A 13,913-nucleotide genomic window follows, 5' to 3' on the forward strand; every position below is an offset into this window, starting at 1 on the left:
CTCCACAGCACTTCCGTGTATCCCGGCTGGGCAGGGACGGCCGGCTCCGCCCTCCCGCCTATTCCTGGTTTCTTTCCTTCTGGCCGTCGCCGTCACTCGCTTGAGCTGAGACTGGAATGCATGAGGGAGGAGACGATCCTGGAACTAGGGGGCTGCGGGCCTCCAGGATCAGTTCCTAGGGCGGCCGCACCCCCGAATCCGTCTGTCCTCGCGGGGAGACACCTCTCGCCCGGAGGGGCCTGAGCGCCGCGCGGGGGAGCTCGCCAGCTGCCGCCGCCTCGCCTCCTGGACTCCGTCACCCTCCTGCCTTTTCCGTGACGCAAGTGGAGGAAAACTCCGAAAGTTTGCGAAGCGTGGGGCTACCAGGAGGGCTCCAGAGCCGGGACCCCGGAGAGGGGGTTGAGGAAGGGTGCGTGGAGAGCCGCAGACGTCCCCTTACCTCTCACCTGCTCCCCACCGCCGCCCCGGCGTGGTGCAGCCTGGGGATTGTTCTCTGGAGGGGGCCCCAGAGCCAGCTGCACCCTCACCGAAGAAGCCTGAGTGGCTTCTTCGCTGCAGGTCCTAATACCCTAGCCAGAGAGGGCCAGGAGCACCCCTGCCCTGGGCGACTTCCTAGAGGAGGAAGGACAAGACCCTACATCTGTAGCAGCAGGGAACAAGCTCTCAGGCACAATCCAGTTCCCTCTTGCTGTGTGCGGCGCGGGGACACTGGATGTTCTGTCTTTGCCAGCAGCAGCGGGAGAGGGGTGGTGGGGGTAGGCTTCTGGGAAGAGGCAAGGGGATTTGACCCTTGGTCAGCTCATTCAGAATACTGGGCACTAACTCAGGCACTATGCTGGGCACTGGGGCTTACAGCACAACAAGGCAGTCAGGGTTCCTGCCATGGAGGGTTTACAGTCCACCCTCGTGTCCTTGATTCATCCATTCTGTCTTTATTCAATCATGCATTCAAGGAAACATTACCTGAGTAACTATTCCATACCAGACCCCTAGGCTACAAAGATAAGTAAGAAAGTATCCTCCCAGCAGCTCAGATGTATTGTGACAAGTAAACAGATGCTCCCGCTCTGTGTGACCAGTATCATGAAATGTGAATGGGAGGGCACTGAGCCCAGCCTGGGTGGAGCAAGGATGAAGAAAGGCTTCCTGGAGAAGGTGCCTAAGGTGAGGCAAAGGTTTCAGCCACTACTCTCCTTCCTGGCTGTGCCCTGGTGCCTTGCCTACCTACCCCCTCCAGCCAGAACTTCCTTCCCTCTCATTCTCACTCTTCCCACTTGTTGCAGATTAACTGGCACAAGGTAGCGCTGCTAAAGGTGTGCACCCTCGGCTATTCTGAGGGGTGTGAACTGCAGGCCTCAGGCTCCAAACCCAACTTCATTAGTGCAGTGAGTAGATTCTATTTCCTATGCAGGGCTGGCATTTGAACAGAATAAAGGCTTTTATGTAGTCCAAACCTCGGAAGTCCACGTATTAATTTGCACAGAGAAATACAACTGTGAGGCAGACCTGAATTTTTGCATCAACAGGTCAAGGCAGTTTGGGCTGCTCCTTGGGAAGCCCAGTTACCAGGTTAGCCCAGTGAACTTGGAACTGCCAGGATGGGAAGAGGGGACGGTATGACAAGTCTCTCAGTCAAGAAACCTTGAGATCTCGTCCTCTGCCATGGGGCAGCCTTGATTCTAAGGATTCAGTTCAGCCTAGTATCTCTGTGACCAGAGTCTGAATATGTTTCCCCCAGCTGCTTTTGGGATGCCCCTTTTCTGTGATCTCTTTCTGTTCACAGAGCCTCTCTCCAGACTGCGTTTGGCAATAGCAACTACTTCTTTGGTGTTTGCTGAGTGCTAGACACTGTTGTAACCATTTTACCTCCACTACCTCAATACAGTTGATGGGATTTCTGCTCACCCAACTGGGGTCCTAGTCTAGCCCTACTCCCCTAAGGAGCCCACAGCCACCACACTGATGGTCCTTAGTTGTTTCCCGAACACTTGGGTCACACGTTTACAGATCAACCATCCTGGATTTACTTCCACATCTGTGCTGGGTGGGTTTTTCTAACTCTCAGGGGCCACCCTTATTTCCAGGTTCTTGGGGGAAACTCACTCTCCAGCCTGACAGAGATTTCCAGAACCTGTATCTTCCATTCCCTCCCTTCCAGGGACCCTCAAGCCTAGGGGTAATGGAACCCCTGGTCACTAGTCTCAGGAAATTGCACTAATCTTTGTGGTTTCCCTACACCCTGCCCATTTCTTTGGAAAAAGTCCCTTTATTAAATTCTCCTCACATTATTTTAATTGGAGTGTGTTCTCTTTCCTGCTTGACCCTGATTTGTGCACAGAAAACAGCATCCACCCCCTATCCAGGCATCTACCTTTCCTCCTTTAGGAAAGAAGTCAGCAAGGGAGATCTGTGGCCAGTGGCTTCCAGACTGACCCCGCTGGTGGCAGCAGGGAGGACAGTGGACTATTACTGTAGTAATGCAGACAAGAGATGATGAGAGGTAGGGCAGGGTTAATGGGCTAGAGAGAGGTAAATCTGGGAGTTTATGAAGGTAGAATTGACAGAAATGGCAACCAACAAGAGGTGGGTATTGAGGAAAGAGTGAATTCACATCTTTAAAAAATAGATTCTCAACTCTACTCCCCCTACCAGCTACTGCCTCATTTCTCTGCTTGCCTTTGCAGCAAAATTCCTCAAAATAGTCATCTATACTAGCTGGCTGCAATTTCTTTCCTCTCTTTCTCTTCTTAAACCCCTCCAGCCAGTCTTCCACCCTCACATTCCACTGAAACTATTCTTGTCAAGATCATCAGTAACCTGTTATTCTCAGTCCTCCTCTTACTCAACCTCAGTAGCATTTGACCAGGTTGATTGCTCTTTCTTCCTGGATACACTTTCTTCACTTGCACTGGGGAGACCATAATCTCCTGGTCTCCCTCTACCTTGCTCATCCTCTTCTCTCCAATAATTCTTAACAGTAGAGTGACTACAGAAGAGTGGTCTTCTTGTCTTCTCCATCCATATTCACTCCTTTGATGATCTCACACAGGTACCATCTATCTGCCAATAAGTCCCCCCCCCGCCACTTTTTTTTTTTAATCTCTAGCCCAAATCTTTCTCTAAAATTCCAGACTCACATATCTTTCTCCTTGACCTCTCCCCTCGGATGTCTAATACACATCTCCAGCCCAACATGTCCAAAACTGAATTTCTGATTTTGCCCCCCAAACTTGGCAGCCTTCCCCATCTCAGGTGATGAGTACTTTCTTCCACTTGCTTGGGCCAAAAATTGGAGCCATCCCTGACTCTTATCATCATCCTGGGACTCCTCTCTCGTTGGCACCTCACTACTGCTCTTCTGGTCCCAGCCACCATCTTACTCGCCTGATCACTGCACCAGCTTCCTAATGATCTCTGTGTTTCCACCCCTGCCTCCTGACAGTCTATTTTCAACACAGTAGTCAGAGTGATCCTCTTAAAACATAAGTTAGATGGCAGTCCTTTGCTCAAAATGCTTCAATGTCCTCATATCATTCAACAACAAAAAAAAAAACCCAAAGTCCTTACAAGGGCCTATGAACCTCTGTTATCTGAGCAGCCTTTCCTCCCCTCCTAGCCCACTCTGCTCCAGCCAAGATGGTTTTATTACTCCTCTTCTGACATGCCACATTCCTGTCTTAAGGCATTTGCATTGTTTCCTCTTCCTGAAATGCTCTTCCCCTACATTGCTAAACCCCTATAAAATATCACCTTCTCAATAAGACCTATCCTGAGATGCCCTACTTAAAATTACAGCCCATCCTCGCCCCAAGCTCTCCTATATCCTGCTCAGTTTTGTTTCATAACTTATCACCTGCTAACACGTATAATTTACTTATTATGTTTATGGTCCAGGGAGAAGGAAGTTAACCAAGAGTCCTGCTGCAGACATATTGAGCAAAGGCTGAGGATGGAAGGGAGCGAGGCTGGCAGAATATGAAGGGTGGGGATGAAGTACAACTGGGAGATGATATTTGCACCATAGATAACTCGTTAAGGATTAAGATCCAGAATATATAAAGAACATCTTCAAATCCATTCGAAACAAAAGAAAATAATCTGTTGGGGGCCGGCCTGGTGGCACAGCAGTTAAGTGTGCACGTTCCACTTTGGTGGCCCGGGGTTCGCTGGTTTGGATCCCGGGTGCAGACATGGCACCACTTGGCAAGCCATGCTGTGGCAGGCATCCCACATATAAAGTGGAGGAAGATGGGCACAGATGTTAGCTCAGGGCCAGTATTCCTCAGCAAAAAGAGGAGGATTGGCAGCAGTTAGCTGAGGGCTAATCTTCCTCAAAAAAAAGAAAAGAAAAGAAAAGAATCTGTGTTAGTTTCCTATTGCAGCTGTAATAACTTACCACAAACTTAGTGGCTTAAAATAACACAAATTCATTATATTACACTACTGGAGACCAGAAATCCAAACTGGATTTCACTGGGCGAAAATCAAGTTGTCAGCTGGGGCTGTGCTCCTTCTGGAGGCTCTAGGTAAAAATCCATTTCTTTGCCTTTTCCAGCTTCAAGAGGCTGCCCACGTTCCTCTGCTCTTGGCCACCTTTCATCCTGAAAGCCAGCAATCACATCACTGGGACTTCTGCTTGAATCATCACCTCTCCTCTGACTCTTCCACCCACCTCTTTCACTTACAAGGACTCTCGTGGTGGTGGGCCCTGTGGCTGAATGGTTAAAGTTCCACAAACTCCACTCTGGCACCCAGGTTTGCAGGTTCGGATCCCAGGTGTGGACCCACTCCACTCATCAGGACGCATCCCACATATAAAAAAGTAGGCACAGATGTTAGCTCAGGGCAAATCTTCCTCATACACACAAAAAGGACTCTTGTGATTATATGGGATCCACCCAGATAATCCAGGATAATCTTACCATCTCAAAATCCTTAATTTAGTCTTATCTGCAAAATCCCTTTTGTCATCTGAGGTAATATATTCACAAGCTCTGGGTGGACATCTTTGGGGAACCATTATTCTACTTACCACACAATCCAATAGAAAAATAGACAAAAGACATGAGGCATTTCATAGAGGAGGAAACACATGCAAAATTTTTATTCATCAGGGAAATGCAAATTAAAATCACAATGAAATACCATCACACATTCACCAGATTGGCAAACATTTCAAAAAACTAACAACCAAGTGTTAGTGAGAATAAGAAGCAAAGGGAACACTCATGTGCTGCCAAAGGGGTATAAATTGGTATGAGCCCTTTGGGAGACAATTTGGCAAGATCTAGTAAGGTAGAACATGCACATACTTTAAAACTCAGCAATTCTACCCCAAGATATATACTTGAAACTACTGCATATGTGCAACAGGAGACCTACAATAATGTTAACAGAAGCACTGCTAAAAACAGTCCCTTCAAAAAATTCCAATAGGAAAATAGATTAATAAATTGTATAGAGCTAAACAATGGAATGTTATGCAGCAGTGAAAAAAAAAAAAGGCAACTACAGCTACATACAGTTAACTCCATATGGTGCGATGTCTTCTAAGCAACACTTCTCAAATGTCAGTGTGCATACACTTTACCTGGGGATCTTGTTAAATGCAGATTCTGATTCTGTAGGCCAGGAACGGCAATTGAAATTCTGCATTTCCAACATGTTCTCTGATCCACGGGCTACACTTTGAGTAAGAAGGTTCTCTATATATTTAGGGACGTATGTATAGTGATAAAATTATTTTTCTCTTTAAATAAAAGGTAAAAATAGACACAAAATTCAGGAGGATAAACACTTTACCTCTGGCTAGGTGAGTGGCTGGAATAGGTAGATGAATTGGTTCTGGTTATATTTTCTTAAACTGGCTGTTGGGTTCATAAGCATTCATTATACTTTATAAATTAGGTATCTTACATATATTATTTTCCATATATCAAGTATATTTAAAAAAATGAAAAGCACACAAAAATAAGATGATCAGCAAAGAAGCTAGGTGGCGTCAAAGGCTTGGACAAATAAAGAGGTTAGTCCTACAGCGTTACACTCAGGTATAATTTAGGGATATAACTAGCTGAAACAGCGTTAAATTTAATTCAGTACTCAAACCAGAAATCCACTCTGTCAGGCTAATTCGTCTGAGCCCAGACTAAAGGGTCAGGACTTGTACTTACTATCCAAGTTTCTTAAACTTGCTGGGTTTTATGAATCACGGGGCATTCTCGTCAACAATACAGATTCCCAGGTGGTTCCCGTGGAGATCTCGATTCTGTGCGTGTGGGAAGCGGCCCGAGAATCAGTATTTCATATGTCCGGGGACGCCCAGCTCCGCTAGGCAGGGAAAAACCGCTGCGCCCGCCAGCCGGGTGAAGGACCTGGCGCTGGAGAAAGGCGGGGCTACCCTAGTCAGCCCCCGGGGCGGCCGGCTATGGAAAGCTCCCCACGAGGTGGGAGGAACCCAACGGTGAGTTAGCACAGTAAACCCAATCAAACAAGCACGGCGGTCACCCCTCTCCCCAGCAAGTGGCCTCTTTAGCTTTTAGGGGAGGCTCTCCTGAGAGTCCCTAAAAGGGGGAAGTCTGAATGAGAGGAAATGATTACCGCACTCGGGGACGCGTTCTTGGCAACTTAAACCCGCGCAGACTCACCTCCAGACCCGGGACCCGGCACCCGCCCCGCCCCTAGCCTCGCCTCTCTCGGGTGCTTTTTCCTCCCTCCCTCCGCGAACAGGAAGCAGAGGAGAAACGCTAGACGCAGATACGGAGGCGTGCCCTACCCTGACCAATGGAAGTCGACGGCAGGGTCTTGAGTCTTTCCGTCATTGGCCAGGAGCCCGAGGGCGGCCCGGTCTTCGCGCGCCGAGGCGGAAGTCGCGCCGGCGCGGGTACGCGCGTTCAGCCTTGAGTTCTGCCGTTTCGGCGGCCGCCATCATGGTGCGGAAGCTTAAGTTCCACGAGCAGAAGCTGCTGAAGCAGGTGGACTTCCTGAACTGGGAGGTCACCGACCACAACCTGCACGAGCTGCGCGTATTGCGGCGTTACCGGCTGCAGCGGCGCGAGGACTACACGCGCTACAACCAACTGAGCCGCGCTGTGCGCGAGCTGGCGCGGCGCCTGCGCGACCTGCCCGAGCGCGATCCGTTTCGCGTGCGCGCCTCGGCCGCGCTGCTGGATAAACTGTATGCTCTCGGCCTGGTGCCCACGCGCGGCTCGCTCGAGCTCTGCGATTTCGTCACAGCTTCGTCCTTCTGCCGCCGCCGCCTGCCTACCGTTCTCCTTAAGCTGCGCATGGCGCAGCATCTCCAGGCCGCCGTGGCCTTCGTAGAGCAGGGCCACGTGCGCGTGGGCCCCGACGTGGTCACCGACCCCGCCTTCCTTGTCACGCGCAGCATGGAGGACTTTGTCACCTGGGTCGACTCGTCCAAGATCAAGCGGCACGTGCTGGAGTACAATGAGGAGCGCGATGACTTCGATCTGGAGGCCTAGCGGTCTTCCCCCGCCACGGCTGGATTTTATGCATGAAGAAGTTGAGATCTGAAGCTTGAGATTTTCTGGTGGCGCTCTCCTTAGGATTGTGTAAGCCAGTCGTCAGTTCTTAAGAACTTGGCTCCTCAGCTACAGGCTACGCACAGAGGGTACGCCCCTGTATTCCACGAAATTTTCTTAGGCCTTGGACTGTTGATAATTGAATGACTGCCTTAAAAGATGATGGGAGGCGGTTTTGTGCTGCACTGGGGAATTGTTAGGGTCTTGTGCCTGAAACATTGTAGTGTAAAAGCAAGAACTTTGTTCCCCCCACCCCCAGCTATTCCTTTATTTTGTAGCAGAACAGTTTGGTTCAATGTGTTTAATTCGAGTTCTTGCTCCTGATCATGATTAAGCTGTGTACAGATGGGGAGAATTTGGTTTCAAGTTTTCATAAAATGGGTGAGATTTTAGTGTTCAGGGTCCCCTTCGTTTAAAGGAATGCTTTCCTAATGCCAATAAATGGGCCAACTGCTTTGTAAGTGTAGATTTTTGTCTGTCTGGTTTTCTCAGAGTCACATCTATAAGTCTCCTTGGTTCAGAAATCCAGAGAAGAGAAATAGGATCAGCAGCCACCTGCCTGTGGATGAGGGCTGCCACAGGGGCCGCATGTGGAGGTTACAGGATGTTGTACAGAGCTGGGCAGATTTGTCAGTTTACCAGTCCCTTCCTTGGAATGAGTGTTTTGGCAGAGCTCTTCCCCACAGGACTTCCTGTTGATATTCCAGACCCAGGAATACAACGTTAGAGGGCTGAAGTGTTTGCTTGCCTAAGGAAATAATCACCCTGTAGCTTGGCCATCTAGCGGTTAGATGTTTTTAGGACTGGTAGAGAATTGGGAGGGAGAGTAGGGTGGCTACCTGGTTTTACCCAAGATGTCTACAAGGAGAATAAATAGAATGCCAGGACCACTGGATTGACTTTTACCTGTATCTTCTCCATTTCCCCAGGTGTAAGGTAGCATTTGGTGAAGAAGCAGCAAAGGAAGGAAAGGTGACACGGCTGATGATAATAGCAAGTGCTTCTACTGTATGTCAGGCATAGTTGTAAGTGCGTTGCATATCTTAAGCCATTTAATTCAACAATCCTATGAAGTAGAGAATCCAATTATTCTCTGCTTTTTAGATGAAGGAACTGAGGCAGAGATGAGTCAAACTACCCAAGACTGCATAGCCAATAAGTGGTGGAGCTGGAATTATGCTCCCTTTAAGAGACTTTCTTAACTTTGACACACCCAGCACTTGGGCTGTGTCAGGGTTTAGAGAAAGTCCTTAAATTTGAGTTTCCAAACTAGCAGAGAAGCAGCAGCACTAGGCAATGTGATTGGCCCCCAACAGGATGCTGTATAAAGGTTTGAGCAAGGAGCAGGCATTGAGCTGCCAAGGCTTGACTGAAAATGTGAGGCCCTGCCTGTGTTAGGCTGCCATTTACCCTTCCCCAAAACCCTGCAAGGTAGGTGGTGGTATCCACACCTTTTCAGTTTGGGAAACAGAATTGGGAGAATTTGTCCAAGGCTGGAGTTCAAGTCCAGGCCCCAGAGGCCATGTTCCTTTCAGTGCCACACCTTTAAACCAGAAGGAGAGAGAACCCTACTTCTCAGCTCTGGTGGCCGTGTACAGCAACCTCTGCCCTTTGAGGAGTGTTCTCAGGGCTCCTTGGATTGGGGATCTCATGGAGAGAGAATTTAGTGGCTCTAAAAGGCAGAACCCCTCCGCAGCCCTCTTGCTCCCACCATACCCCACAGGGCAAGGCAGGTAGATTGGCCCCTGTGGAGTAGTTGGAATCTGCACCTATGACCTAAGCAGATACAACCTCAAAATTCTCTTGAAGGAAGTGGGGTTTAAAAACTTAGGAATAGGGCCTGGCTCCGTGGCCGAGTGGTTAAGTTCGCGCTCTCCGCTGCGGTGGCCCAGGTTTTGGATCCTGGGCGCAGACATGGCACCGCTCGTCAGGCCACGTTGAGGCGACGTCCCACATCCCACAACCAGAAGGACCTGCAACTAAGATATACAACTATGTACGGGGGTTTGGGGAAGATAAAGCAGGAGAAAAAAAAGAAAGAAAGAAAGAGCACCTTTAAAAACATAAAAAATAAATAAAATAAAAATAAAAACTTAGGAATAAAATACAAGATTCTTTAGAAAAGTCTTTCTTATTTCTCCCCTTTTGGGGAAGATGTGAAAGAAATGACTTTCTGCTTCCTATAACCAGAAACTTTGGGTTTAAAAAATATATATATATACAAGACAAGTGATTCAGAGGGTGGACTCGGGTGCCAGACTGCCTGGTCTGAATCCAGGCTTCCATGGTAAATTAGCTGTGTAATATTGAGTATTTACTTAGCCTCTCTGTGCTTCCATTTTCCTGATCACAAATATGTGGTAATATGGAGTAGGGGGAAAGAATGGGGAATTATTTATTAAGGAGTGCAGAGTTTCTGCTTGGGGCAATGAAAAATTTTGGAAATAGGTAATGGTGATGGTTGTACAATATTGTGAATGTGACTAAAATGGAAAATTTTCTGATTCTACCACAATTTTTAAAAAATAAAAAAAGCAGTGGGCAATAATAGTCCTGACATTAAATATTTCAGAGAGAATTAAATGTTTTAATTCCTACAAAGTGCTTAGAGGAGCTCTTGGCATGTGGTTAAGAATTTAAAGCTTAACCCCTCTCTCCTTTCCCTCCCCAGGCTATTATACCAAAAAAGCCTAGTGGATTAAAAGATAGGTGTATGGGGCTGGCCCGGTGGCGCAGCAGTTAAGTTCGTACATTGCACTTCTCGGTGGCCCGGGGTTTGCTGGTTCGGATCCTGGGTGCAGACATGGCACCACCTGGCAAAAGCCATGCTGTGGTAGGTGTCCCACATATAAAGTAGAGGAAGATGGGCATGGATGTTAGCTTAGGGCCAGTCTTCCTCAGCAAAAAGAGGAGGATTTGCAGTAGTTAGCTCAGGGCTAATCTTCCTCAAAAAAAAAAGAAAAAGGTGTACACAGTTGGCAGGACAGCAAGTTGGTACAACCTCTCAGGAGAGCAGTTTTATCATATGTATCAAGAACTTTAAAAATGTACGTTATAGGGGCTGGCCCCGTGGCTGAGTGGTTAAGTTCCCGCGCTCCGCTGCAGGCAGCCCAGTGTTTCATTGGTTCGAATCCTGGGCGCGGACATGGCACTGCTCATCAATCCACGCTGAGGCAGCATCCCACATGCCACAACTAGGTGGACCCACAACGAAGAATATACAACTATGTAACGGCGGGGGGCTTTGGGGAGAAAAAGGAAAAAAATAAAATCTTTAAAGAAAAAAAAATGTATGTTATATACTCTCTGATGTAGAAATGTCACTTTCAAGAATTTAGCATAAGTAAATTATAGATATTTGCAAAAAATAATTATAGGAATCTTCATCACAGTGTTTATAATGGAGAATAATAGGAAAAAGTTGAAATTGTGTCCCAAGGGGACTGGTTAAATTATTGGATATCCTTATGATGAAACACAACCACTAAAAATTATTGCAGCAAGATATTTAAAGACTAAAAAGAGTTAACACTTAAATCGAACATAAAATGGCACCAATAGTATCCCATTTTTCTGAAGAAAACTGTAGGCATAGAAAAAATAATGGGTATAATATTGTCTCTGTGCAGTAGTATTCTTTCTCTTTGTGCTTTTCAGTATTTTCCAACTTTTCTATGAAGACCATGTATTGCAATAAGATAAATATTATAATTTTGTGTGATCTCAATCTGAAGCTTATACACATGGCAAGTTTTGGGAAAAGAAATATTTAGTTTTAAAAAGCGGTGTCCTTAATCAAAGAGCAATTGAAATGCTCTCATTAAAAGAGAAAAGGAGGGGCCGGCCCAGTGGTATAATGGTTAAGTTCGTGTGCTCCACTTCGGTGGCCCAGGGTTCGGGGGTTCTGATCCTGGGCATGGACCTACGCACTACTTGTCAAGCCATGCTGTGGCAGCTCCCCACGTACAAAATAGCCCCCATACAAAATAGACAAAGATGGACACAGATGTTAGCTCAGGGCCAATCTTCCTCAGCCAAAAAAAATACCCAAAGATTGAGACTAAATTGCCTGCCCTCAGAAAGAGGCCTGGACAAATAGTCCAGTGAACTGAGAATCATTTCTTCCCCAAATTCAGTAAGTCAAAGAAAGGTCAGCTTTCCTCAGCCTCTGGAAGCCTGGTGTACCTTCACAATTAGGCCAGCTTCCTAGAAGGGTTAAGTGTATAGATAAGCAAAATAAAAATTTTATGAAACTGATGCCTTCTAATAATTTATATTCCTTTTATTACTATTTTTTATGCTGGTCCCAACCCACTAAATAAATTTTCAGTCCACTAATGGGTTGAAATCTTTTGCTGAAGTTTCAAAGTTGAAGTTTGAAAAAGTGCCCTTGATGGCACTTCAGCCTTTTCCGAATTAAATTAGCATTTTAACTTGGAATATTAAAGAAATTGCTGTTCCCAGCTGTTGAGTCAGAACATTGGCTCCATCTTTTATTAACTATTTGACCTCAAATGAGCTACCTTCCACCTCAGAGCCTGTTTGTCATCTGTGAAATAGGGATAATAGTGTGAAAATTAAATGAGACCAGGCACCCACACAAACTTGGCAGCATGTTTTAACTCAGAAAGCACTCAATAAGTGTTTATCGAAAACAAAACCAAACCGAGCTTTGTGAGACCAGTGCTTCTGTGTGGGCATGCTTGGAAAGTAGAGATCAGCTGATGGAGCCCTGACTCCTCAGCATGGCATTCCAGGGCCTCCAGGATCCTGCCTAACTCCGTACCTCATCTCTAGCTACCTTCGCTCTTCATCCTCACATCCCTTCATCTCCCAGCCTGGACCGTCTGCCCGTGCTTTGGCAAACTTCAGCCCTGGCCTTGTCTCCCCCTTCTGTGAAATCTTTCTTGCTCTCTGTGACATGGCATTCTATACCTGCCACCTTATAAAACATGTCTTGTGAGTCTGTGACTATTTGCCTCACTCCCGAAGCTGTGAGCTCCCCCAGCACCGGGGCCTAGAGACCATGGCTGACTTATCTTGTGACTTGCAGGGTGTCTGGTTCATTTTTTCAGTCAGTCACCTAATGTTTATTGAGTGCTCACTATGTGCCTGGTGCTTGACACACAGCAGTGAACACAATAGACATGGTTCTGGACTTCTTGTAACTTTCTGTCAAAGAAGTGAGAAACTTTAAGAGAGTCACATAAATGAGATATAAGTTATAGTAAATACTTGGAAGTGAAATGCAGAGTGGTATAAGCACAGGGGGATCTACTGTAGCTGAGAAAGTGACGTTTGAAATGGTATCTGAGAGATTAACTAGGCAAAGTAGATTCAGACGTCAGGGCAAACCTGGAGAAAGTGAGATTTAAGACCTGAGAATGAACATGAATCAAGTAGAAAGTAGGGACAGAACACACCAGGCAGAAAAAACAATGTGTAAGAGCCCTGAGTTAGGAAAGATGTGAGCAATCTACAAACTGAGGGAAAGCAGTGTGGCTAGTGCACAGTGAGGAAGGGGACAGATGGCCAGTGGTAAGTAACAGCCAAATCCTGTAGGTTTGGCAAGGACTTCGAATTTTGTTCTCATCATAAGGTTGTAAGGTTTTAAGCATGGGAGTGACTCAGTAAGACTAGTATGTTTTGAGGACCACTTTGGCTATAGTGTAGAGAACAAATTGGATGTGGACCTGCCTGCATGGATATGTGGGGGCCGTGAGAAGGCTTTTGCGTATTCCAGGTGAGAGACGATGGCTTAGATCAGGGTAGTGGCCTTGGGGCTGGAGAGAATTGGATCTGCAATCTGTTTTGGATACTGTTGGTACGCCGCCCAGATGCTCTTTACCTGGCCAGGGTGCCCACCCTCAGGCTGCCTCCCTTCTCTGGAGAATTGTCTCTGCTGATCTGAGCCTCCTCACTTGAGAGGTTATACCCATCATCACTGCCACCACTCAGGCAGCCAGTGACTGACTGATGTGAGGAACAAAAGGGCAAGCCCTTGGCCTCAAGGCAGGGCAACCCTGTGGCACAGAGCCTTGGTGGGTCAAGCGGATCCTTGCTTTTACCTGAGACCACCTCCTAGCTCTATTCTTTCCTCTTCTCTATCCTCTTCCCTCGCCCCTTTGAAGATTTTTCCTGAAGGGTACCTCCTTGATAAATCACAACACTCCAATCCCTACCTCAGGCTCTATGTCTAGGAACTACACCTAATCCAGAAGAGAAGGTCAGGACTGAGGCAGGGGACAAGCATGGCATCCTCCCTCTGTCCAGTTATCAAGATACAGCACCTGCTTGACAAAAGTGAAGGTGCCCACAGTAATATCACAAAGCCCTCTAAAGAGCTTCTGCAGCCAAAGGGACCCTTGG

The 13,913-nt window shown here is 47.1% G+C and overlaps 1 protein-coding gene across 1 annotated transcript; it reads left to right on the forward strand.

Annotated features, from left to right (window-relative positions):
- Positions 1-6,849: 6,849 nt before the first annotated feature.
- LOC124233129 (U3 small nucleolar ribonucleoprotein protein IMP3) lies at positions 6,850-8,010 on the forward strand. Its single transcript, XM_046650260.1, has one exon. The coding sequence runs from the start codon at positions 6,930-6,932 to the stop codon at positions 7,482-7,484; it is 555 nt and encodes a 184-aa protein (XP_046506216.1). The 5' UTR covers positions 6,850-6,929; the 3' UTR covers positions 7,485-8,010.
- Positions 8,011-13,913: the final 5,903 nt, after the last annotated feature.

This window comes from Equus quagga, unplaced genomic scaffold (genome assembly GCF_021613505.1).
Source record: "Equus quagga isolate Etosha38 unplaced genomic scaffold, UCLA_HA_Equagga_1.0 153_RagTag, whole genome shotgun sequence".
Classification (NCBI taxonomy): Eukaryota; Metazoa; Chordata; class Mammalia; order Perissodactyla; family Equidae; genus Equus; species Equus quagga.

Bases quoted from the DNA above. Each gene is read 5' to 3' on its own strand.
- LOC124233129 (XM_046650260.1), top strand. From the start codon at position 6,930: ATGGTGCGGAAGCTTAAGTTCCACGAGCAGAAGCTGCTGAAGCAGGTG.